Source organism: Rhopalosiphum padi, chromosome 2, assembly GCF_020882245.1.
Source record: "Rhopalosiphum padi isolate XX-2018 chromosome 2, ASM2088224v1, whole genome shotgun sequence".
Classification (NCBI taxonomy): domain Eukaryota; kingdom Metazoa; phylum Arthropoda; class Insecta; order Hemiptera; family Aphididae; genus Rhopalosiphum; species Rhopalosiphum padi.
In genome coordinates this window covers 78,191,185-78,218,033 of record NC_083598.1, presented here as the reverse complement: position 1 = coordinate 78,218,033, position 26,849 = coordinate 78,191,185, and the positions used below count along the sequence as shown (strand labels likewise).

The following is a 26,849-nucleotide window of genomic DNA, read 5'->3' as shown; positions in this document are numbered from 1 at the left end:
TACCTCCCTATAGTAAGTAAAGTCACGAGAACTAGAGGACGGGGATGAGCAGCATATAGTCGTACTCGGTGAATCATCGTTCATACTCGCGAGTAAAATCGCACGCATATACACTGCACGTTACACGTATAACGCAATATATTATTGCGTCGTATTCGGCTGCATTCGTTTACGGTTAACCGCGATTGGTACCTAAACATACGTGTAAACAAACGTGAAAATTGGCCGGGACCCCGTCCGCACACGACGTGACGGAGGGGCACGTCGGATGGATCTCGCGACCCGACGAGCAGTGTATACAGACGAACGCGGTTTTCTCCCACGAGACGAGAGTCATTAACCGGCTCCGCGCGCGTACCCGAGACCGGCTCTTCAAACACCCAGTCTCCGGAGAGTCTCTCACCTGACCAGTTTCGCCAGCGTGACCAGCCGCGCACGTCGTAGTCAGCTGCCACACAGTGCGCCGCCGCACCGCACAGAACACGAACCGCATATATTGACCGTGCTCAATCGCGCTTAACCGCGTTCGCATCGTCTGATCGCGACAACGCGGTGTTATAATTATTGCAATCTCGCAGTATCGGACGTGTTACGGGCGCGTATACGTTTTTTTTTATTCGCCCGTCGATTCCATACACGCGGACGGTCCGCGCGGGTTTTCGTCGAGAAGCGACGTTATCGTTTCCGGCCGCACTCCGGATATACGGAGTGTTATGCGCGACGCGACATGAACAGATACTACGAGGCGTACCCGAAAAGCGGCGGAACCATGCTCACCCTGCCGCCGCCGCCGCTGTCCGATCCGTCGGCCACGTGGAACTCGTACAGCTCCGAGCCGGTCAAGGGACTGGGCAACCGGATCAAGCCGGACCGTAACCGGCAGGCGGTGAACGTGCAAAAGATGCAGTGGCGCAACTCCAACTGGGTGGACGGGTTCCCGGAGCTGGTGAGTTCGATGACCATTGCGGACGTGAGCCCGCGGTTCGCGGTCAAGCGCATCCTGCTGCTGTACGAGAACGCCCAGTACAGGGAAGCGGCCAACTTCGTGAACCGGCTCAGCCACAACACGTTCAAGGCGATCCTCGACCAGCTGCCCATCGACCTGTTCGTCGAAGCGATGCCGCACAGCCTGTCCATACTGGAGGCGCTCTACGCCAAAGTGTTTCTGTCGTCCGACTGCGGCGTCAAGGTGCTCCGGCCCGAACACGTGCTCATGCGGCTGGTCAAGCTCTTCACCGGCACCGCGGCGGGCGGCGCGGAACGGTGGCTGGGCAGCACGCGCAAGCTGCTCAAGGTGATCGTACTGTCCGAGCCCAAGTTGCGGAAAGCGCTGCAGGTGCGCCGCCGGTCGCTGGACAAGGCGGTCGAGGGCCTCGGCCAGCACGGGCTGGTGGGCACCAGCGACGAAACGCTCACCAACCTGCACGACGCGCTCAAGGTGGAGTTCCAGAAGCTGGTGGACACGTACAAATCGGCGCTGCTCAAGCTGGAGGAGCTCAGCCTGTCCGGAAAGCGGGACGGCGTGAGCAAGGGCCCGGCGCCGGTGCAGGCGTCGCATCAGCGTCAGCTGTCCCTGCAGCAGTCCGACATCCAAGAGCGACTCATCAAGAACAAGACACTGCTGAACGTCGTTGAACCCGTTTTGGAGAACAAGTCGATGGCCATATTGTTGACCATACTCAAGCGGCGGGTCGAGTACGACAAGGACGCGTTGTTCCAGTTCACTCAGCTCCGGAAGGAGCTCAAAGTCGAATCGGAACACGTGGTGGCGCCTCTTCTCATGAGATACTCGCACGCTTGTGAACAGGTGAGAACTATAATATATATATATTAGTATCTTACTGTGGTTACGGGTTTACTACCACAATGCATGATATGTATACTATGCACAAGTCCCAAAAAGGGTGACTTTATTTAAACGGGACAAATAATTTACACTCGAATTGAAAAAAAAACCTTTAAAAGTTGTATAAGTAGTCAATTTTGTATAATTTTTTTAATGATAATTTAATGATTAACGTTTGCCCGTTATGGGTTGAAAAGGTAATCCTATTTGTGGGAATTCATAATATTATTCTATTGTGCAATACGGCAATATGACATGTCTCGTGTTTATCGCTGACAAAGTAATCGTTGTCGCTTGGCGCTCGTTGAACAGAAACTGTTGTTTATAACTATTACCTTAGGTTTCAATAACTCTATACAAAACAATAAAAAAATATAATGTTTTTTTTTTATTTCTTTCGTGTATAGGGTTTTATTTTATGCACATACCTATAAAAGTATGACAATATAGAAATATAACGGGATTAAAATATACGACTGTTTATTAGGTCGTACAGGGCGTGGTATGTCTTTTTTCGCGTACAGTTATATTTTGGAAGTTTCTAAACATAAGATTAGAACAGCTTAAGTTCTCATTTTGTCCATACCTCCTCTAGTTACTAATATATAGTTACTACTGTATGTAGTCATTATATATACTCATTAAGATTTTATAACGGTTCTATTAAAAATAAATTCTTTCTAGCCAGTATTTAAAATTATGAAAATATTAATATTTAAAATAGATAAAATCCAATACTAAAAAATAGGTACTTGCTGAGATATAAAGGTTACCAAAGTTTTTTAAAATTATTGTTTATTACGTCTAGAAATACGTTTAGAACCTGAAAATATATAACACGCTCAAAGAGTGAGCTTTTCTCAACTTTTTATTTTCGTTTAATTGTCCTAAGACATTTTAGTTAAATGATCAGAAGTTTTTATTAATAAAATACACGTTGGGCTTATGTATTATTAAAAAATAATGTATTAGGAATACATATATATGTAAATATGATCGATCGTGTTGTTGTAACGAGTTAGTCCCTTTCCTTAAACCATTATATCACTTAAACTAAGAAGTATGCGGATTAAGGCATTAGCGGTGCCTAATTTTGAGAATTATTTAGCAGTTGCACTTCGATTTTTAGTTTTCTTGTGCTACCTAACAGTTGTAAATTGCAAGTTGAATCGATATATAACTACATCAATTGAACAGAATTGCAGTTTGCTGGGTAGGGGGTTGTTGATTTTCTTTGTTATGATATAATATTGTGCTATATAGTTAGGACCAAGGCAAAGTCGTTCATGAAATATTAATTGTCAGTTTAACGGTCGAGTCTACGGTCATATGTGCGAGGGCCATCGTAAGATTTGCAGCAGATGTGTCGCGTATATACGTGTGTGACGAGATCAATGACCGTGGACGAGTCGACTCTTAGACCGGCGCTGGCTATTACTGAGGGAACTAGTCGCACACACGCGCGCACATCCGTTTTTCTCACATATTCATCTTTTTCCATTATGTTCGCGTTTTAAACGCTAACGCGCTGTGTGAACGAACTGACATCCGTGATAAAAAATTTTTGTAAATTGTATACAAACTATATTATATTATACCTATATTACCTAACTGTAAAACCAGCAAGTATTATATGAACACGCGAGACCGTATACCTACATATATATATATGTAATAACGCGTATATCCAAGGACACCGTATAATTATTTCAATTTAATATACTTAGCTGATACGGATAACACGAGTTGCTCTGTGTGTTTTATATCGGGCAGTTTTACGTGTATACTATATGCAAATCGTACGTTGTGTGTACATTAAGTATATTATAGAGCTCGGATTATGTCGCAAAATAAATCGTATTTAAAAGCATTTATAATTGAAAAAAGTAGTCATTAATTTAATTTGAGCTTGAAAAATCTAAAAACAAAAATTAAATTATTTTTTGCCTTTTCAAAAGTTAAAGTTATAAAACTGTAACTTTTACTAAACTACAGTAATCAGCATTCAGCATGTATTCTGATAATAATTATTACTTTATCAGCCATTTATTAATTATTTATTACCTCGATAACAAACAAAATAATTTTGACGACAAAACACGAATATTGTATAGTAGGGCTCGGAATTTACAAATATATACAAGTGTATGATATTTGCATGAAAATTATTTTAAAAAAAAAATAGGAAAATAGTAAGTAGGCATAACTGTATAAGGAGTAAAATAAGTTCATTTAAGTAAGAAAAAGCAAAATAATGTTTTACTTCATTACAATCAAAATGATACCAAATAATTTTATATACTTTATAATATGAATTTTCCTTTTTTTTACACTCGTTGCGAAAAAAGCATTTGTTATTGTAATTCCTCAGGTAGTCCTAAAAACTACTAGACGGATTTTCATGAAATGTTTGTTAATCGATTAAACGAAATCGGAAGATTTCATTTTTCCATTGTAAATGAATCCATCGAAATGTCCGTGTTCATTCAGAGGCTGCGTGTGGACACCAACTTTGCCGAAACAGTGTAATCTAGAAGCACGACGGTCGACTAGTTATTAGCATCACAATAGGCGACCCAAAGATGAATGTTTCAGATGATGGTCTTAATTATTAGAAGTTTAGTATGAATGGATTATGCAATGATGTACCTACTGTTAGGAAGTACTCACCGTAGCAGTTATATATTATTGTCTTTTGTCTTCACGTAATCTATTAACAATCCTACTGGATATTTTTCCCATAAACCAATCCAAAATTGATCGCTGCGAATTGCATGTAACACAATGGACAATTCCAAAGAATATAATAACAATTATTCTAAACGGTGGTTAGGTTAATACAAAAAAGACCAGTGTACATTTTAAAATTCCCCGCTTTATTTCATTAGACTCGAATACAATTATAATTTTTATATTCAAATAAAAGTTACAAAGTATGTTTTCAAATGTTTAAATATGACATTGTTACGTCTGTAATAAAATATATACGTCTATTTTTAATTGAAAATACCTACTTACTTTTTTATTATAGAATATTATATTTGAACAATTTCATATCCAATACAATAAATATTAATAACAAAATAAATAACAGTCATGTGGTTTAATGAACGTATAAGTCATATGCTATTATACGTCAATATCAGACAATACTTATACAAATCACATTGATTATATTATTTATTTTGTCAAAAAAAAAAAAAATAATAATAATAATAACCTCAAGTCAATAATCATTGCATAACATGATATCTATGCTTTATTATAGTGATATAAAAATGATGAACGGTAAAACTAAAAGTAATATTTTATTGAATTACTTAATTCCTAATAAATTATGTTTTATAATTCAATATCTATAAAACCAAATATTTAATATTATATCCATACATTTTTTATAAATATAATAAATATATTAAAATAATATATTATACTTTATAATAATAAATACATGAATTTCTAAAATACCTTTAAATATAAAGTTGATCTTATCTTTAATTAAAAGTTAAAAACTAAATATATTTATGCAGTATTTGTTTATTTTCGATGTACATATTATACATATTTTAAAACTTTGAAAAAATAAATTTAATAAATTTGCTTTTTTCCGTGGTATTATAGTTATATATTTTTATGTAAAAAAAATTACATAACGTTTATATCTTACTTTTTTAAATTTAAAAACACAAAGGTAAATTTATTATTCCGCTTTTAATCTCCCATGAAAATATAACTACTTGATGTATTTAACTTTATGAGTACAGTAGATAAGTATAATAATATAAAATTAAGAAAGGTAATACATTTGTAATTTGTTACCATCTTTTGTTTTTTTTAATCCATATTATATAACAATGAATTAAGTATAGTCTATAACTACTATAGGATATAATTATAGGAATTCTGTGACAAAGAGGAAGTAATTATAGTTTGTGTGTGAAATAATAAAATGGAAAACATCTTCTAATAAGAAAATAATAATAGGTAATACAAGAACTCTGTGATTTTTTTTTTTTAAATAATTGTAAACAAATATATAATCGATAGTGTTTTTTTTTCATTTAAGATATGTTTTTTTGAATAATTTTTTCCGTATATTTTTAATTTACAAAATATTATTAATTTAAAAAAATTATTTGTAAATAAATAAAACAAAAATTAATGACAATACATTTTTAATAAATGTTTAGTTAATTTAAGTTGTAATACTTCAGTGTAATACTCCTTATACGCATTTAATATAAGTATTTTACCAAAACTATAAGATTTCATTTGCGATTAACGGTTTCTATTTTACGTGTTCCTATCCAGTTTCTTGCCATAATATGTAATTCAAAATTATCAAGTCATTCATAACATATGCAGGTTTATTATTTGAAAACTGTTGTCCAGTTAATAATTTATTTTTGGAACTCAAGGTTACACTTGAAACACCCCGGGATATCGAATATATTAGTCTACTGACACACTGCACCGAAGAACTGTTGTGATCTCAAACGAGTTAACGATGAGTAGTTGTTTTTCGTCGTAAATATACAACGTTTATGTTATTGTGGCCTTTCTAACCGGTATTTTTCAAACACACACAGTAGGTAGTAGGTACCACTGCAGTAGGTTTGTTATTTTCCTCAGCATAAGTCAAGTATGACTTTGGTCACGATTAACCCAGTGATATTTGGCAAGACATTTTGATTAAATAAACTTACAGAGCATATTCTTCTATAATCCATATGGGTTTTTTTTTACGTCGGTAGATTTTGTTCATATTTTACACGCTTTTGATATGAACAAAAATACAACAAGCGGTTTATGCCATTAAGACAAACGATCATTATTATGACGACGGCCTCCGAGTTATACGACGACTTGATGAATAGATTAGTGTGGTGATAAAATGGGTTTCAAATACACACAAGAATGAGATTCTTTTTTTTCCAACACCCGACAAAGTATAATATTAATTAACATTTTACGCCTACCTGGGCAAAACTATATTTACCTTCAAAAATGAGATACTGTTGTCCTCTACACGCATAGTTGAACTAAAATCATGTATGTATAATTTTCTCTAAATATTAACTTATTCATTTTATTAATACTTCTAACAGTTCTAACCGACGATAGTTTTTATATTATATTATATTTTAAAGTTATTATAGTTCTAAATTATACACACATTTTTACTAAATTTTATTATACAACGGTTTTTAATTTTAATTTATTTCAAGCGTAGGACGTTTGCGGATCACTATTGTTATGAAACAACCTTTTTGTAGGCCGTTTGACCATCATCGCTATCGTAAAAAATAACTTTTTGTATACACTGTTGATACATCGCTATTGTTACAAATAACCCTTTCTTATATTATTATAGACCGTTTGCGCATCGCGGCTGTTGACGCGTGGTTAACTGTTTGTGATATTTGAATACTAAAATATATAATTTAATGTAAAATATTTTATTTTATCCTTGATTTAAACATACGAGAAGAAAACGTATTTTACCCGAGTTTAACTATATTTCTTAATTAATCAATATTCACGCAAAAAATTATTATACGTCGTACTTATAAAAACTATAAAAATAAAATGATCGTTAATCATTGGTTAATCATTGTCTATAAAACAGAATTACAAAATTATCGAAATCTTTTACAAGTAAATTATTTTTAAATCTAAATATTTCTGAACTCGTAACCCATTATTCTTAAGAATGTTGAAGTTTCCCCCTGTCAGGTACTGCGGTATATTAAAAATGTGAGATGCGCAAACGTCCAACCAAATGTTTTATCTGAGGGATTAATGAAGCGCAAACGACAGATTCCGTTTATTTAATATTTAGCACGATGTTAACATAAAGATATACAAATAACAATATAACAATATGTATACATAAAAATATAAAGAACGATTTTCTATAGCAGAAAGTGATAGATAGCCTATTCAAATTAATGATAGGATGATACAATCTTATTTTTATAATGGAGGAAAACGGACAGTGCGAAAATACGGTATCTCATTTTTGGAGGAAAATGGCTGTACAGTTTATACTATACACCTATACAAACCTAGTACGTACTAGGTATTATTACTTCCATGTACATTGTACGTAGTGTTTTCGTAAAAGTTTTGGATTTCTACTAGGTAGAAATTATACGGGGGGGTTTTTTTTTATAATGACTGAAATTCGAGCATTGAGCCCTAGGCATCTGTGCAGCCTGTGCGCCTACTTACTGCATGCACGAGCGCCGGTGAATGTTCGCTATTTTATTATACACCGGAGCATCGTATTGTACATGTATATCAGTATAAGTCGTTGTAGTGGCTTTATAATGTATACAGTGTATACTATACACTATGAACGCAATTCAGGACGTTATTACACTCACGATGGCAATTATTATTATTATTAGCTAGCTATATCGTCCGTTCGAGGGTTGGTTGAATTTTCACTAACGACCTTCAACCTTTGCGGTTAGTTATAATTGGATCGAATTCCACTGTTATCAGTAACGTAAACATAGATAGGTACACATATGTATGTTTATTTCCCATACATAATTATCATCGAAATGAAGACGATGGGAGAGAAAGTATATTGATTCGATTCACAAAACAAATAAATCGAGATTCGAATCGTTTTGCGGTGCTGACAAGACGTATATTTGAAGTTTTCTTAGTAATCTATAGTTCGTATACGTGAGCGAACCCTAAAAACGATACTTTCTAATGATATAGATGATCTGAAATCGCCCGAGTATTTGAAGTATGGACGGGGATCACACTTACGATAATTCCAATGGTCACGAAGTAAATAGTATAACTAATTAGTTATTTATGATTATTATTTTAAAGGTTTTGGAGTTCATGAAGGAGGTCGCGGAGGACGAAGATTCTAGCGATATATCTGGCTACCATTCGGACTCAGACAGTGCCATAATGATGTCGGGAAATTCACCGTATGTCACCAAAAGAGCCAGACACAATTTCATTTCACGATCAGGTGACTAATAGTAGTTTTACGTACATTTCAAAAAATATATATACATATAAACTTTGATATAAACATTACAGTGAAAAAATTAACATCAATTATTTAGTTTTTTGCTGATGTGTTACAAAAAACACAGCGTTTTTAATATATATTTCTGTTTTTTTTTATATACAATTCTAAAATGAAGTAATTTTAATAAGTACCCAGGTACTGTATAAATCTAAAATGTGTTTGATTTATACAATCATATTTGTTTGTGGAAAAAATACATTCAGTCAAAGTACATAATTTTATTAACTTAAAAAGTTGATTGCAGTTTCAACAATTCGAACATAATTAAAAGGAATATTTCAAATACTAAATACTTCATTAGCGAAAAATTATACGTGTTTGAAAAATAGAAAATACCAAAAACAAAAATTTTTAATTAAAACTGTCTTTCGATTTAAACGCTATTGACTTTTAAACCCTAAAAATGCGTTTCAAATATTTGTTGAAAGTTGATTAATTTTCAAAACACATAACTCATATGGACGGAAAAAAGATTAAAAATAAATTTTTCTCATATGTAGTGTATGTAAAATATCGTTGTGTTTTAAATTTTAATCAAATAAACAGACTCTTTACACATGCACCCGCACACACATATATATATTATATGTATGTATATATCGGCAGGTGGGTAGGGTATATACATACTTGAAATAATATTACAACATATTATATGAAGTGTGCGTACATATAAATCAACCAGTCTTGTCATGCAAGGTGGTCCCTAGAACCTTTTGTAAAGGAAGAGAGGAGGTCGAAAACTTAATGTTTAAATACAGTCTTTACATACTGCATGTTATAATTTTAAATTGCACATTGTAAAATATAGATTTATTTTTATGAGTATCTCTTAAGAGAACGTCATACTCGCATATTGCACGTGTTTTCTCTGTCTTAAAATGCATAAAGATTAATGTACAACTTTATTAATATCAATGTAATCATAAACAGTTGAAGTATAGAAAAATTAACTAAATAAAAAACTAAGAACAATTTTTAATGCTGTTAAGTAAAAGGGTGGGCGCAGAGAGCTGTCTTTCTTTAAGAAGCTATTTTCATCATGTACGTGTATCTATTTATCTTGGGATGCGATTATAACTAATACATCCAGACCTTAAACGTTTTATTATTTTACCTGCATGACGTATGACATTCGCTACTAATGTAAAATAAACCACGAACATTAAAAACCTTGTCTCTAGAAGCTAAAAATCGAATAAATAATTGTTCCATTCGGAATTTTGTCGACACGACGTTATAATTTTACGCTCAATCGACACTAAATAGTTTTCACACACACACACACACACACACACACACACACACACACACAGGTAACACAGGTATGCACAATCTTGCGGTGTGGCAAGGTGCATGTTCTGTACAATCATACAATCCATTTCGCCAATGACCCCTTTGCGATCGCGCGATGTCGTATATTATAATAATATATACAATATATTATTTAAATTGCATCGCGGCGACAATGACCATACATATTATTATTATAACGCGAAATGACCACGATTATACCGGCGGAAGCGTATATTATGATAATATGATACATAATAATCTAACGCACAATCAAGCCCCGTGACTTTCGCATATTCGTATACTATTATTTCTTCTTATTCTTGCAGCGGTGCCGCCAAATTATTATACGGATATTGTACGCGCACAGAACAGGTGTAATATAATAATGGGACCTCGAACTATACATGTATAATGATATGCATCATATGTATATAGCGTATTATATACACGTGGGTGTACGGTGGGTGGTGTGGCGTCGTAAAAATAGTAAATACCATGTATAATATATAATATAATATGTATAAATAATGTATACATCTATAAATGTGTTCGCAGATATTTAGGTATCCTATATCAGATGATCCATGATCCATATCATATCGTAATAAGACACTTATCATTTTAAAAACTATTAACAATTTTAAAAATATTTTTTCCATAATTTTGAGTAGTTAAAAACAACATTTAAATATATGTAATTTATTATTTTTACCGTTAAAACAATTTTCTGTATTTCAAACGAAAACCTCTTAATGTTTTTACTGTAAATTATTAAGTAGATAATTTTTTTGAAAATGCCGATCTACCTAATTAAAAATTCAAACAAATAGTTGCTCAGTTATCAAACTAGTCCTAAAAAATGGGCTTATAAAAGTAGAAAACAGTAAGTAATATTAGATCTAGTATTTATTATGCTTGGATCATTTCTACAAATTATAAATATTGATAGATTAATATAAGTTATTATAATTTTGAAACCACCATAGCCTCCATATCTTCCATATTATTTTTATCATGAATCTATTATTCTTAATACACATATTACACAAACTTGAATAACTCAAAAACTACTCGTTCGAATTTTAAACTTGATATATTGACATTTTCAGAAAAGATATCTGCTAAATAATTTACAGTAAAAAGGAGGTTTTTCATTTGATAACCAAAAGTCCATTCCTCAAGCAGTAAAAAAAAAAAAATTCAAATATCAGATATTGAATAACTACAATATTGAACTGAAAAAAGGGGTGAGCATGGTTGGCGAATCATCGTATACATATGTACGTAGTATTTTTCTAAACCTATATATATATATATACTATGCACGACATCAACTGTCATATATATTATATATGTGTACACTTTATACGCACATCTACGATACTCGTGGAGAAAGCGGGTCTGTGCGTATTCGAATCGCCATTAAATACATTATTCGGTCCGTCTTGTGAGAATCGCTCATGTATTATTATAATACATTCGGAGATTATAATATAATATCATACTCTGTACATATATATATAATATAGGTGTATACATATATGGCGCGTATATAATCACGTGCCTAGGTATATAATAGGTATGTATATTATTGTATATATGAGAATATAATACGCGCGGAACGAGTGTTATTCTGTCCGTACGTGTGTGAACTGCGGTGCAGCATGTACCTACTGTAGGCGGCAATCTGGTGTGTTTGTGTATATATATATATATATATATATATATATATATAATAAGTAATAACAATAATGATATTATATATACGCACGTGTATAATATATAGGTACGTATATACGTCGATAAAGTTTGAACGCTCATTCTTAATAATACATTAATGTTCCGACGTTATTGAGGTGAAACGACGCTGATGATGATGCGTGGCGGATCTACTCCAGTGGCGACAGTGGCGTGATCAACTTTTTGAAGGTGTGGAGGGGGGGCTATGATATTTTGACTATATTCAGACCATATTTTAAAAAAAAAATAATGATTTTTTTACATTTAACATCTGCAGGTGTTAGTTTATTATAATAATATAATATCGCGTGTAAGGGAAATTTATATAATATAATAGTTTGCAATATATAATATGCAATTATTAGGGTTCGAATTTAAATGCCCTTAAAATTATAAAATTAAGCTCTAAAAAATATCCAAAATACCTATAAAAATGCATTTTACGCAAAAATACCCTTAAAAAACGCCCTATAATTTTTTTTAAGTGATGTTGACATCATTCACACCATGATGGTTGTACCCATGATTTTGTTACTTTATCACAAATATTCTTATCGATCAACTTAACTTCAATATGAAATATTAATTTCACAAAAAGAATATTAAAAACATGAATTTTAAAAACAATGAATGATTTATTATAAGTATAATGAATTATTATAATTGTTTAAAAAAAAAATATTAATGTTAAAAAAATATATATTATTGTGATAAGAAATTACATTAATAATGTACGAATCAAATTTAGTTTATACCATGTGCGTGTTTTATACTTTTCGAAAGATACTTGTTTAAAAGAGTTTATACTTACGCGCAGAACGTAATTCAAATTTCCTGGGCGCATACAACAAATAGTTCCCAGAATGTGTTATATATTTATATTATATATGATTATATATTTACGGTTGCACACAAGAAGACGTATTTAATCGAAATTGTTTAGCAATATCCGTCCCTTTTTCCGAGTTTTTAATATAACTTAGAGCTTATTGTATCAACTATTTTGAATGTAGAATAATCCTTAAACGGTTTTACGTTAAATATACCCAATATATAAAATGAATGTAATATTCAATCTAGTACTTATTATACTCAGAAGATTTTTTTTTTAACATAAAATGCCAATATATTTCTATTAGTTACTATAATTTTCAAATCACCATAACCCCGAACCCCCATATCTTTAATAACTTACTATAATAATGAATAGATTATTATCCATGCTGTTTAGAATATTAAGTTGAATAACTCATAAATTATCTATACCAGTTCGTATTTCAATTAATATTATATACATCAATATAAAAAAAAAAAAATAATTATAATGAAAAAGGATATTCTTAAAAACTAAATTTGAATTAACACAGAACAATTCCTTAATGTTATGAAATATCTTAAATACTTGAATATATGTTATTTTTGTATACATACAATTTCCAAAAACCAGAATTTAAATAAATGTGAGTGGCCATGCTTAGTGAATCACCATATTTATATATATGTACTTATCTTATACATTAACAAAGTATAATTTTATTAATTATACGCATTTAGGTATTAATGTACATAAGAGTATGACACGCATATAAACGCGGGTGAGATTGATGTCTCGATTATTTTCATTATTGTAGGTGTTGAGTAATTTTTTTTGCTGAAACTCGCGTTATTATTTATTGATTTTCGAAATTTACCAATTACCGGGACTATACACGAGTGCACATAAAAAACTGCTGGTGTCGTGCAATTTCCGAACACGGAAGGAATTGTCACTCCCAAGACGACGAGTTTAAATTTAGATTTCTACGTTTTGCCGTTTCCTGCGAAATCCAAAGCAAACATTTTATAATTTATTATTTCTGACTGATAGGCACATCAGCATGTATTGAAGAGTGGCCGTCATTTCTATAGGTGGCAAAGTAATAAACTTTTATTAAATTGTTTAATAAGTGCCAATAAGAAAATCGTCGGAATTGCTAATTTCATTTTAGAATTTATAATCGATAATAATTGTATATATATAATATATATATATATATAGGTGATAAAAAACAACAATTTTTTTTCTTTTGAATAACACGAAACTAATAGGTAATTTCAGTCTACCCCATTTTTTCTTCAAATTACACGCGTCTATGGTTACATTATTTTATTTATCTAAGAAAAATAATATGTCATAATTGACGTTCCCTTCGAAAAACTTTAATATCATCTAAGGTAAATAATTTTACCATAGTGCCAAACCTACTGCAGGAACTCGCGCAATATCGAAATATGCATTTCGTTATAATATAATATATATTTATAAATTGTATTTTTCACACAAATGTGTCACATAGTTACATTATACTAGAAATGTACTCGTTAGATTTAATTTCAAAGTTAAATTATTATTCGTAAAAATCAAATACCTAATTGCAGGACAATTGTTTAAAAAATCAACGGCGATGTATTGAATATGAGTACCTATTTCCGATTGTGATGTATACAAATTATATTTATAAAATATAATATGTATACTAAGTATTTTTTATGCAACGTTTATAATAATTTGTACAGGTCACGCGTTGGACGTGTACAATATGTGTATAATTATTTTGTATCTAACGGTCCACAACAATGTGCTAATTTTTTTTTATAATATATATTATTATTTACAGTGCGGTCGAGCAGCAATCACAGCACTCGCACTAGATTAGTAATGAGCACTGGATCAAGTTCGGCGAGTCCTCCTGATGGCGCAGAGTCGTCCACGACAGGTAACAAAAATATATAATTATTATCATCATTATTATTATTACCGTACGTTGGTCATATACGTTTTTCATATAAAACGCGTATATACTCGTAGTGTCATTACTATTTTGCGTATTAATTACAAATGTGTGGGCGCAGTACCATTAACGTGTATAATTATTACTGACTATATAGTATGTATAGCATTCGATATTCCCGTATAGAGATATAAACGAGGAAAATAACTGCTATTGCGGGTTTAAATGAACGACTGTAAAACCACCGCTGTAGACCACTGTCGATGAAAATTGATATTTTAATCACACTCATTTTCTGTATACATAGTCCATTTAATTTGATCGGATCGATTTTAGGTTTCACGGACGTTAGTAATAATAATTTTCTGTTAGTTTATAGGTAGTGTGTATTGTATAGTCCAATGCGAATTAAATAAAATTGGGACGCGGGAAATAATTTGGATGAGCAATTTGGTTTTGTTTTTATACTGGTACAAACGACCTAAACTAGCTCATATTTATTTATTATTACTTTTATTTTTATATAATATATAAATACATATTATATATATATTTGGTTTTTTTGGTTCAGCGACACCAAATTGGGAATGGTCAACCGAGAAATCGATGAATACGTTGACCTGTTGTCGTAAGTGTGGACCACAGACTGCATTACAATTGCAGACCGTTAACGACGATCGAGAGAAATTGGCCTTGCAGACGGAGTTGGAAGCTACAAAAGTCGAACTAGAAAGAACTAAAGCTAAACTTGAGTCTTTAAACAAAGCTACTAAACAGGCACAGTCTTCTAAGTGAGTTTTAAAAAAAATATATTTTATATAAAAGTTATTTGTACATATTTGTTAGTCAAAAAAAAAAAAAATAATTATTGCAAACATATTTTAATTCTTATTACCTAAAGGATTACATTACCTTTAATATTAAGGTGATTTTATTTGGGTAATTTTAAGGTTTAAGCTTAACCTTTATATTACACACTCAATAAGATTGCGTGTGAATATTATGAAAAAATAATGTTCAAATAAAATATACACTAGAATATCTGCCATGATATCTGACAGAGTCTCACTGAAATTAGATAACACGCACGTACTATACCAAAGTTATTTACTATAACTACGTTAAGCTAAAAAAAAAGTGAACATTATAAAACCATTACATTGTCATCATTGATAATAATCTGAAAATCGACGTAAATAGATTGTTAAATAATAATAATAATAATAACGAGCTTTTCCAGTTAATCTTACTTTTAAATTATTAATCTATATATAAATATATATAAAATGTATATATTGAGTAATAATATCTTTATATATCCATATATGTGAACGATAATGATTTTTCAACTATTCAAATAGACTTCAAATTTAACCGACATTTAACTATAATATAAGAATACTAATGTATGAAATGGTTTCAACTAAATTTAATAATGGTTATTCTTTGTATTGTTTAAACAGTGAATTTAGTTGAACAAGTGGTATTTGTAGGATTACTTTCAAAATATTATTAAGTTATATAAAAAAAAAACACTGATATACAGCTAGCATTAATTATATTGTTACCAGTCAGACAGAAAAAAAAATACTTATAACTTTTTTAACAATCATTTTTTTCAATCAATATAAAAAACACATAATATATTTTTTCTTAATACCTTACAGCCGATGGAATCTATAGATTTTACGTAATTACAATAATAATAGACATGCAAATCCAACAAAACACATTCAACACATTTGACGATTATATAATATTCATAACAAAGTACCTATACATGTACAAATAATTCATAACGTACAAGATACTTATCAATATTTTACCTATTGGTTCTAAAATTATTTTTGAAAGATAAATTTCACTGACACTGTTTGCATAGATGTTGTTTTAAAATAAAAGAAAACTTATTTTACAATAATAAATACAAGAATACTAATTCGCTATTCGTTATTTGTATTTACTCTAAATGAAAATTTCAAAGTATACAGGAAAGTAAATAATAGTCGTATATAAAAATTTTTAAAATTTCTAAAATTATTTATACCAAGTATTAAAATATGAAAATTGTTTTCAATATTAAATAAAATCTTATGATGTAAAACGGATATACAATAATAATAATAATAATAATAATAATAATAGCAACAACTAATTAGTATAAATGACATACAAGCGATAAGACAAGAAAAATATTCATTGTTTTATTTTTATTTTTTAGATAACAGGATTTAAGAATTCCTAGTATACATGAGATCACGACATTTTTTCTGTTGTAATGTTGAAAGCATAATATATTGCAGTGAACTAAACTGTGCACAAATAGTTTCTCAGTTGCCATTCCATTTATTTTGTACACTATTTTATGCAGGCTAATTTAGCTGCTTCATTACGTACTTACGGCTTTTGACTGAATTATATATTACAGTCAGTTTGTGTTTTTTTTTCATTAGAAATGACTTATCGTATACTTCGTACAGAACGTAGGATCAAACCAACCCTGCTGGGAGTTTCTAATTTATTTATTTTTTCACTAATGTCGAGATCGGCTCGACTAAAGAACGCGTATATTTTCAATTATTTCAAGACTTTCTATATAGTTTTTTTCTTAAATTCGCTGAATGTATGTACCTATGTACTTGTTTGACCTAATACTGTACATGTAGCAATTGGCAAATTAATGGGTAGTATGTAAGTACATTCAGCTACATTATATTACGTAGTGGTTATTCAAAATGATTCATCAGATTTCATACGCTTGTATGTTTTTAGTTTTTGAGTTTTGAGCTAGCATAGCATATATTAAATAAAATAATAATATTTTAAATTTATTTAATAATACTTATAAATGTTCTATTTGCCTTCCCTCGGTTATGTGAACAACGCCTAGTCGGAATTCGAATTAATTCCATGATTCATATCTGTTGTAATTTACTCCGCTCATTGTTTAAAGTATTTGTGTGGTTGATGATAATAAGTAGGTACAGATATCCTTAACATATACTCAAAATAAGTAGTCACATGGCGTAAGGATCAGGTGACCTAGAAATCCAAGTTTAAAGTATCGGATTATTCATTTTGAATAACTGTGTATATGTATATAGTGTTTTGGCTATAAATTAATTTTAATAACAATATTGCACATTTATTAAAATAAACATTTACTCTAGTCAAATTATAATGAAGCGAAGGCATATATGAAAATAATATGTCTATCATCATTGAATCTTTTTTTAGGACAGTCCATGTGTAATTACCATGGAAAAGACTAATGGTGGATGAGAGGAATAGATCTCCAAAAATTGTTTTTTTGGTTTATGATATTGTTATCGATATAATGCCGTAATAATGACGATTAAAGAATCAAAGATTAAATCAGTTAGAGTTAAAACGTACATGCGAAATGCGATTAAATATTGCTTTAAAATTTTAAACGCTTTTAAAATTGATAAACGGATAAACATTGTTGCTGCAAGTAGACAGTATTTAGAGATATCAAAATTAATCCAATGATATTACTGATGATATCTTCAAAGGATCTAGAAAATTTTTAATTTTATAACCTCTACTACAACTACTAACCATGATCTATATTTTGTTATAAATTATAACTTTATTTATTTGAAATTGATAATCAAATTTTTCGGAAAATTATATATTGTCCCTTCCCAGAGCAAATTTATAATTACACCACTGGTAGATATAAAAATTATCATTTTTTATAATTATAATGATAATATATAGAGCAACCTTGCAATTATTTTCGTTGATAAATTCTTAGAATTCAATATTTTTTCAAAGTAGGTTATATATATTATATATAATTTAAACCACATGGTAAAACTGTGTAGGTCGTTGTATATTTTCTACAGACTCGATTTTATAATATTATACCAAACAGCGTATATTGATTGTAATAACATATAATACCTATACTTAACGAATTTCAAAAATTCTCTACAAATAACTCAATATTTATTTGTATCAACTTTTAATAAAAACATAATAAAATGAAATAGTATTGATCGATTTAAATATTTTGAATAAAACGGATTCTTTTTACTTATATGACATTTAATGTATTAAAACACTTTTTAACTATATACGTACATGGAATTCAGTTAATTATTACAGTTTACACTTTACAGTTAGGACGCGCAAGCTCTTATCACAACAAATCGGCGTATAGTTATAATATGAAATATTCTAATACGAGATGAATATGTTTAACATATTTTACAGAAGAAAAACTAACCGTAACGCGTGACTTAACCAGTTGTTTTAAAGATTAGTGATAAGGGCGAGCCATACTTATATTTTACATAATAAAATTACATTATATTATACTTCTTAGAAAGGATTTCATAGAAAGATACAACACGTGTATAGTGAAGAAATGTTTTAAAGTAACATATTTTACAGATGTTTGCCGCAATGATAAACTTTAGATGCTAATTGATCATCCAGATAGAACGTAATTATTATACTATAGTTTACTCCAATGAACGAGAATAATTGTAGAAAGTTTCCCCACATAATGGGCAAATATGCGAATACAAGAATAGAATTTTTAATATATTAATAGCTTCATTTTTTTTTTGTCGAGAAGTTCGCACAACAACTTGTGTTGTATATTATAATGAAACGATGGCTAGAAGCTTTTCGCAGCGGGGTTTAGTTAATATACATATGATTTCCTTTTCACTATATACCGGAAAGGATTCGGTAGTCTACATTATTATGTGTATGCATGAATGTATAATACATTTAGTCATTAGAAAGGATTAATTTTGGACATATTTTGATTTCGTTTAATAAATGCATTATAAATTATAATGTTGTAAGACGCGTGCGAAAATAAGGGGTTACATAATACACGGAACGGTCATTACTCATATAGTAAATATAATATAACTGTCGATCCGTTTTAATATGGTCATGTTTTCGTCTTATTTAGGTACTGCAAACTTATCGTATTAAGTTTCGGACGAGGAACGTATTACAATTTTCAAACTTTTGCTTTCAAACTATAGATAGGTACTTGTTTACAAAACAGAATACTGCTAGTTTAAAATTATATTTCTGATTTATATGATGGCTGCAGACAAACTGAAATTTGTTTTCCTCACCTTACGTGCGTGATGATCGTTGTAACCCACTGTATACGAAAAATCAAACAACTTATCGTAACACACTGTTTGGAAATGTTGATCATTTTATTCGGATAACAGATGATGAGGCTGTCGACAACGACGAGACACACACAGAGAGAGAGAGAGAGTGAGAGAGTGATGAGAGATGTATAATATGAGTATTGCGAGTAAACATCGTCGTATCGTTCAAGATTATACTGGTAGCCTCTCGTCCTTATGAAATAATTACAACACTGGAGAATAATTTTTGTAATTAAATCGTTCGTTGTTGATGAACGGCTACGATTTACTTAATCCACTACGGTCGAAATCCGCGTGTATCAGTCGTATTGTGTAGGCGGCTCTGCAATGGATATTTTATGTCATGGTGGAACGGTCGTGTATTTAAACTGCATCTGTTTCGGCTGTCGGTTTATAATCTGTTGTTAAATTTATATGGCGGCAATAGTTTATATGTACACTGCACAGTTGAATCGCGGCTAAAGTGGAGTGATTCAAAAAGATAATCGAGATTTTGCCAACACACCGCCACTATATAGTCGCGGTTTAGACGGTTTTTGTGGTGAATTTATATTTATATATATTATTATTATATCGTATATATATTGTATTACACACATATAGGGTCATGGATCCAACCGCGTATACGTGTAATACTATTATGTCAGAATGCGAATTTTACGTGAAATCACTGATATATATTTCGACGATTTTAATAGATATTGGCTTACGAATAATACAATACGCCACGTCTATATCGTAAAGTACTGCTCCACACCATCATTCGCTTATTACAACAGTATCGACGTACCGTATGTATAATAATAATATGTAGGTCACTGCGGCGATTGTATCGACAAAATTAAATTATAAATGGCAACTGAAGCTTTGGTACATATAGCTGTTTATTTTATTTTTTTTTTAAATGTATAAATTGTTGAACTCTACGCGGGTAGAATCCAATTAGCATTTGTAATGCGTTTAAAATCCGTAATTGAGTTTGTGCGAGTAATAGGAAATACAAGGTTCGGGGTCGTGAGGGTACGAATACGCGGCTGCAACAATTTCACTTGTGTAGATATTATGTATATGCTTAGAACTTTTTACAGTTTAGACTGCAATGCCTCTGGTTAATTGTATTACAAATAATTAAAATGTGTTTGAATTGACTTCCGCTGGAAGAAATACACGTGATGATGATTGATGATGATGAGAAAATTGAAACAATTTATTTACATTTTAAATCGCATTTCCAGTTAAGAATTTCAAATAATATTATTATTTATACTATCTTGTATTTATCCTACATTATGCTACTCGTAATTTGTAGTAATATAAAATATTTATCTTTATTTGAATAATAATTAATATTTTTTAACAATATGATTAATTAATTTCGTAAATAAATACATTTTTCTCAAAGAACTATAAGTTAAATAATAATTATCATTTTGGAAATTAAAATATTCAATTCATGTTGATATAATAAAACATCTAAAAGCAAAATAATATGAATTTGAAATTTAACATATATCTCGTTGTTTTTGATACAATCTACTTATTGGAACGTTTATATGATAATCGATATTAATTTAAATTAAGGACACAGAAAGATTTAAAATAAAACCGTCAATTTAATGATCTGAACTTTTATTGTCGTTTTATAAAATCGTTCTTTTGTATAATACCGAATATGAATCATGATAAATTAATTCGCTCGTTTAACAATATGTTTATTGTGGACGAGACCATTAAACCGAATGCGCTCAACGAGATTAGCGTGTATTAAATGGAAAAAAAAATTACAAAAACAATTAATTAAATAACAATATAATATATAATTATCACATAAAGTTCGTTTAATTCACGTCGACCGGCGTAGTAGTAATCACGGTCAATGGAGATTTAAATGAAGACTTTATATTTTCATCATTATTGTTTTAATTATTATTGTTTAAATTCTCAGGGAGTTGAGTGGACCGAGATTGGTAAGATGCTACGGTAACCTGTATTCACAAGCCCGCGTCGAGGCGCTTGAAAAATTAGACGTGTTACCGCAGCTCGCCGACGCCACAGAGCTGAAATCGAAAATCCTTTTCTCCGTTGTCGTCGTAAGTATTATTCCGATAAATTATTATAATATTATACACCAGCCGTGTCCGATTCCAATAATTTATACCATCGGTTTTATCGGATAAATTTTATTACGTTTTTCAGTTGGCGTTCAGGTCCACCCAAGCCATGTTGAACCAAAAAAAAGAACAAGTGAAGCGGCTGCTGTTCTATCCGACGCCGTCCGGTTCGGCACACGTCGAATTGGAGGCTTCCATCTGCTCCTATTTGAGGAGGACAGTGGACACTTTTGATTTGACCCAGTGCATCGAGGTAAGCGTTTCGTAAAATATTTGTATCACGTACTTCGCTGTTTATAATATATACCAGTTGATAATACTCGCGTATGCATGTTGTTTAAGATAACAATGTGATTATAATATATTCACATATTCACCTATGGGACTTTGCGTTTAACGATTAGCATTAATATTTAATGAATTTCTTATCGACGGATTTCATTCAAAATTTTTAAAATATACATATAAAAACGATAATACTCAAGTTTAATTCAAGTCGTTATCTAAAAACCAAATACGTCATACAATTTTTTACATATTTCGTGTTTGTTATAACTCATGTCTCATAACGCGCATATAAACGCAAATGATAATTGATTATTATTTATTTTTATTTTTTATCACACTATTTGTTTATCCCAAAATACTACACGTACCTAAGATATAATTTAAAAAAAAAAATGAATCAGCAGTATTATAATTTTCCATTATATGATACTTTTGTTACCGGGAAATATGTATCGCGTATTATATAAATTTATTAATAACAGTTATATTAGTAGGAAGACATTTGAATTGTAATGTGTTGTTGAAAAATGTCTCATTGTTTAGCAATGTAATTATTTTATTATATACCTAATACTAATATGATTGCGTTTCACCAACAGGAAGTAAGCTCTCAGCTGTGGGCGACGTTGTACGACTACCCGTGTCTAAAAACGTGTGCCGGTCTCCATCAATACATCTGTGACGCAGTACGCTTAGCTTGGGCACTAGTAAATCAGGTGAGAATATTTTATTATATAATATAACACGTGTGTGGTAATGCGTTGTAGTTAAATTTTCACGTCACATTGGATATGAGTTGATCAGTATAATGTTACGAGTTCGTCATTTTTATTTTAGTTCTATGTGCATTACGTAGTATTACGTGTATTGTTGTTTTTTTTAACGTATTTAATATCATTGTTTTAAACAGTCGTATTTATATTATGTTACGACATTTTAATAAAAAAATAAAAAAACTTAAGTATTATTTTATTATTGGTATACCTAAACTTTAGGGATCAGGGTAAAATATTTGCTAATAAGTTAAAAAATTGTAAATGCAAAAACAGTTCCTGACAAATTTTTCTTGCAGTAACTACAAATTACCAAAAATAAATAATCACAATTTTTTGTGAGTATTTGGAATTAAAATTTTGACGAAATTCATAAAAACAATAAGGCTATCAGACCGTCTCTGTGCGGAATTCTTTTTCATCGCATTCCTACAAAGATTTATCATTTAATCCAAACTTAATACGTCATCCATTACAGTTACTCAATGACAAAGTAAATAAATTATGATTGACATCTACTCTATATTATACTAAATAGTATACATAACATATTGCATAGCGACTTCCCTGGTTTTTTATTTTAAATTTTAAAACGTATTGATTATTACAGTTATAATACCAATGCACACTAAATATTATGTAACCTAATGCCTTATATTTTATAGTTTTATACCATATTATAGTAAATCACTGTTCTATTTATTTTTTGTAACGTAGACACCTAGCTTTGTACTGGAATATGAACAGAGATCGTTTAAGCGGGATTTGCACGTGAGATATCATTCTTCAGATTTGGAGAGTAATCAAGTTCGGACTTACCTGTGGCCCGCATTGCTCGAAGGACAAGCTGGACCGTGTGTACACAAAGCAGTAGTACTTACTTAGATCATATTTTTGTATTTTTTAAGAAAATGTTGTTAAATTATTTATTATTAGTATGTACATATTAATGTGTTAATGTATTTAGTTGTTTATAAGCCCATTTATAAATCACGATGGAAGTAATTATATAATATTTTATATAAGCTAACAATATATTTTTTTATACGATAGTATTGTATAATTATACGACTGAGTATCTTCTGAACTAGAATATAATATAACATTAAATGTGGCATAGTGTACTTCAACATTTTAATATGCATATTGTATAGTGTATACCTTTTTTTTTATTATCACAACTCATTTAAGAAACAAATTTAAGCATATAATTTATTTTTTATGGTACATTTAAATTATTCTATTTAACGATTATACATAATATCACCAATTTATTGCTCATATTATTAATGTTTATTAATTAGAAGTATATTATATGTATATAAGAGCTTCACATTTTTATTCGTGAAAATCATTATTTCAACTGTACAAAACTCTGTATTAATATATATATTTTTATGTATATAAGTATATAACACTTATATATTAATTAACTGTAAACTATTGTTATCATTTTATAACTGATCAAACGATAATATTTATTTATTAAGTTTCTATGTATCTAAACTTTTTCGTTTATAATAGAAAACTCCAAATTACAATTATCTATACCTGTGCGTCGTTTAAGAACATTTACGAATCATTTTTTATTTTTCCATTTTATAGTATATACATAGTTTCGCCATATATATACAGTATACACATGGCATGTAAATGATAAATCGAGAGTGTTCAAATGAATTTCAACAACACGCATGTACCACTCGTACAATCATCACTAATGAAAATTAAATGCGTTTAGCAGCGATCGTTAAGAGGCAATACCTTTTTTAATGTTCACTTAATCGGTAAATCGATTGTGTTCGCGTGTTATACTGCTGCAGCTGTTGTCGCTGTGGACTTGTATATGCGCAGAAGTACCTATACATCGGCTATATACAGTGGTGAAGAATTGGGATGACTAAAATGTCGATGAGAGAATAAAAATCCCAGTCGTCAACAATATTTAGGTGCTTCAGAAAACGTGATATGTATACGCTTCAGCGTGTTTAAGTACAAAATACATTTTATGGGTTGTTGAAATTTACATCGCTTAGAGTTATCGCTAGATTTTAATATAATATACTGGCATTATAGGTATAACACAATAGTATTGTACCTACAAATTATTATTATATTCTTTTTTTTTAACTCTGTGTAGGTACTTTATCAATTTTATTATTTCCTGGTTACACTACCCCAATAAATTATATCTAAATTATTTTGATAATATTTTCCACGGGTTTAATGAAACACGTTTGCGGTACTCACTAAATTTTTCAACTAGAGTATAATCGTATGTATTATGTGATGAAATTGAAGGACAGAAATAAAAGTATAATACTGAGTTTAAAATATTAAGACAAACGCGTGTCTGTGTAGATACTCTATAACTATTCTAATTGTGTGTACACGGTACATTATATAAGTATTTATTTATTTATTTATAAACGTACAAAAGCTTAAAGTACTAAAAATATAGTATACACTATACATCGATGTAATTTATAAAATCAAATATAAAAGTAAAATAAAATGTACAAAACTGAACATCACAAAAAATATATACAGCTATAGATTAGATATGTAATAGCGATAAGTTGAATGATATATAACATTTGTATAAAATAACTTAAAGGTAAGGATAGGTTTTTTTTATATTACATTGGTTATCCGCGAAATATCAAATTTAGTATTATAACATGTAGAAAGAGTCCTACTTAAAAGAGAGTGTGTGCCAAAATCCGTTCGATGCTGTTTCATATAAAAAAAAAACCTGGCCAATGATAAAAAAAAAATGTGATTAATGTGGATATGATAAATGTGAAGACGCCAATGTTGTTAAGAGAGAAAAGATTACTATATCTACAATATTACCATTCAATATATTATAGATAAATGCCATAAAAATAAAAAAAATGATTGTATTTTTCTCAACACTTCTAAAGACAGCAGGAAGTGGTTTTAACAAGAGCAAGAATCCCTCGACTCTTCATAAGTAACACCCAAGCACTCATATACAATAAATGACTAGTTAGTAGTTAACTTAACTATTCAGCATATAATTCAAGAATGTACATAGTTTCAAAACATACAAAATACCTTATCAATACCAGACAACCTAGAAGAACCTTTCGATGAAGAAAATAGAACAAAAATTCTAGTTTTTCTAACCAAAATTAATATTGTAATTGACTTTTAAAAATCTGTATGATTAACATATATTATATTAGTATAAAAATATATTATATTGTAGTGTTAAATTTTTATGAATTATGTAATACACACGAGAATAATAACTTAAGATTTTGAAACTTAATAATAATGACCCTCTAGATTCTTAAGTGAGAATATTAAAACAATAATTTTAAGATTAATTATTATGGACTATGGTTTATTATAAATCAGGAGTAGATCGATTAAAACTACATATAACGTCAATACTAACACCTAACATACCTAGTATGTATCTAATATAATATTTATATGTACCGAAGTAGTTCACTGAATACTGAAAATTTACAAATATATATTTCCTCAAAATATCATAATTTTATTAATTATCTCGAAATTTGAGTGAAAGTTATTAGTATACTTAATAATAATTTATTAATAAGTCTATTCATATATCATAAAATATAAAATATTTGTATAAGTATCGATTCTGGACCATATTTATGAATTTGTATAACGTTAAATGTTACCGTATTTCAAAATTCTGTTATTTAGTAAAATAAACATTTAACATACTCCAAGTATTGAAACATGAATTATTTTAACGTTACAGTTATTTAAAATACACTAAACA

General features: G+C 30.2%; 1 protein-coding gene across 1 annotated transcript; it reads left to right on the top strand.

Moving 5' to 3' along the window:
* Positions 1-338: 338 nt before the first annotated feature.
* On the top strand, positions 339-24,610 carry LOC132920766 (uncharacterized). Its single transcript, XM_060983421.1, has 8 exons — positions 339-1,807; positions 8,702-8,849; positions 14,603-14,701; positions 15,288-15,507; positions 21,836-21,980; positions 22,087-22,254; positions 22,889-23,005; positions 23,780-24,610. The coding sequence occupies exons 1-8, from the start codon at positions 728-730 to the stop codon at positions 23,945-23,947; spliced, it is 2,145 nt and encodes a 714-aa protein (XP_060839404.1). The 5' UTR covers positions 339-727; the 3' UTR covers positions 23,948-24,610.
* The last annotated feature ends 2,239 nt before the right edge of the window (positions 24,611-26,849 follow it).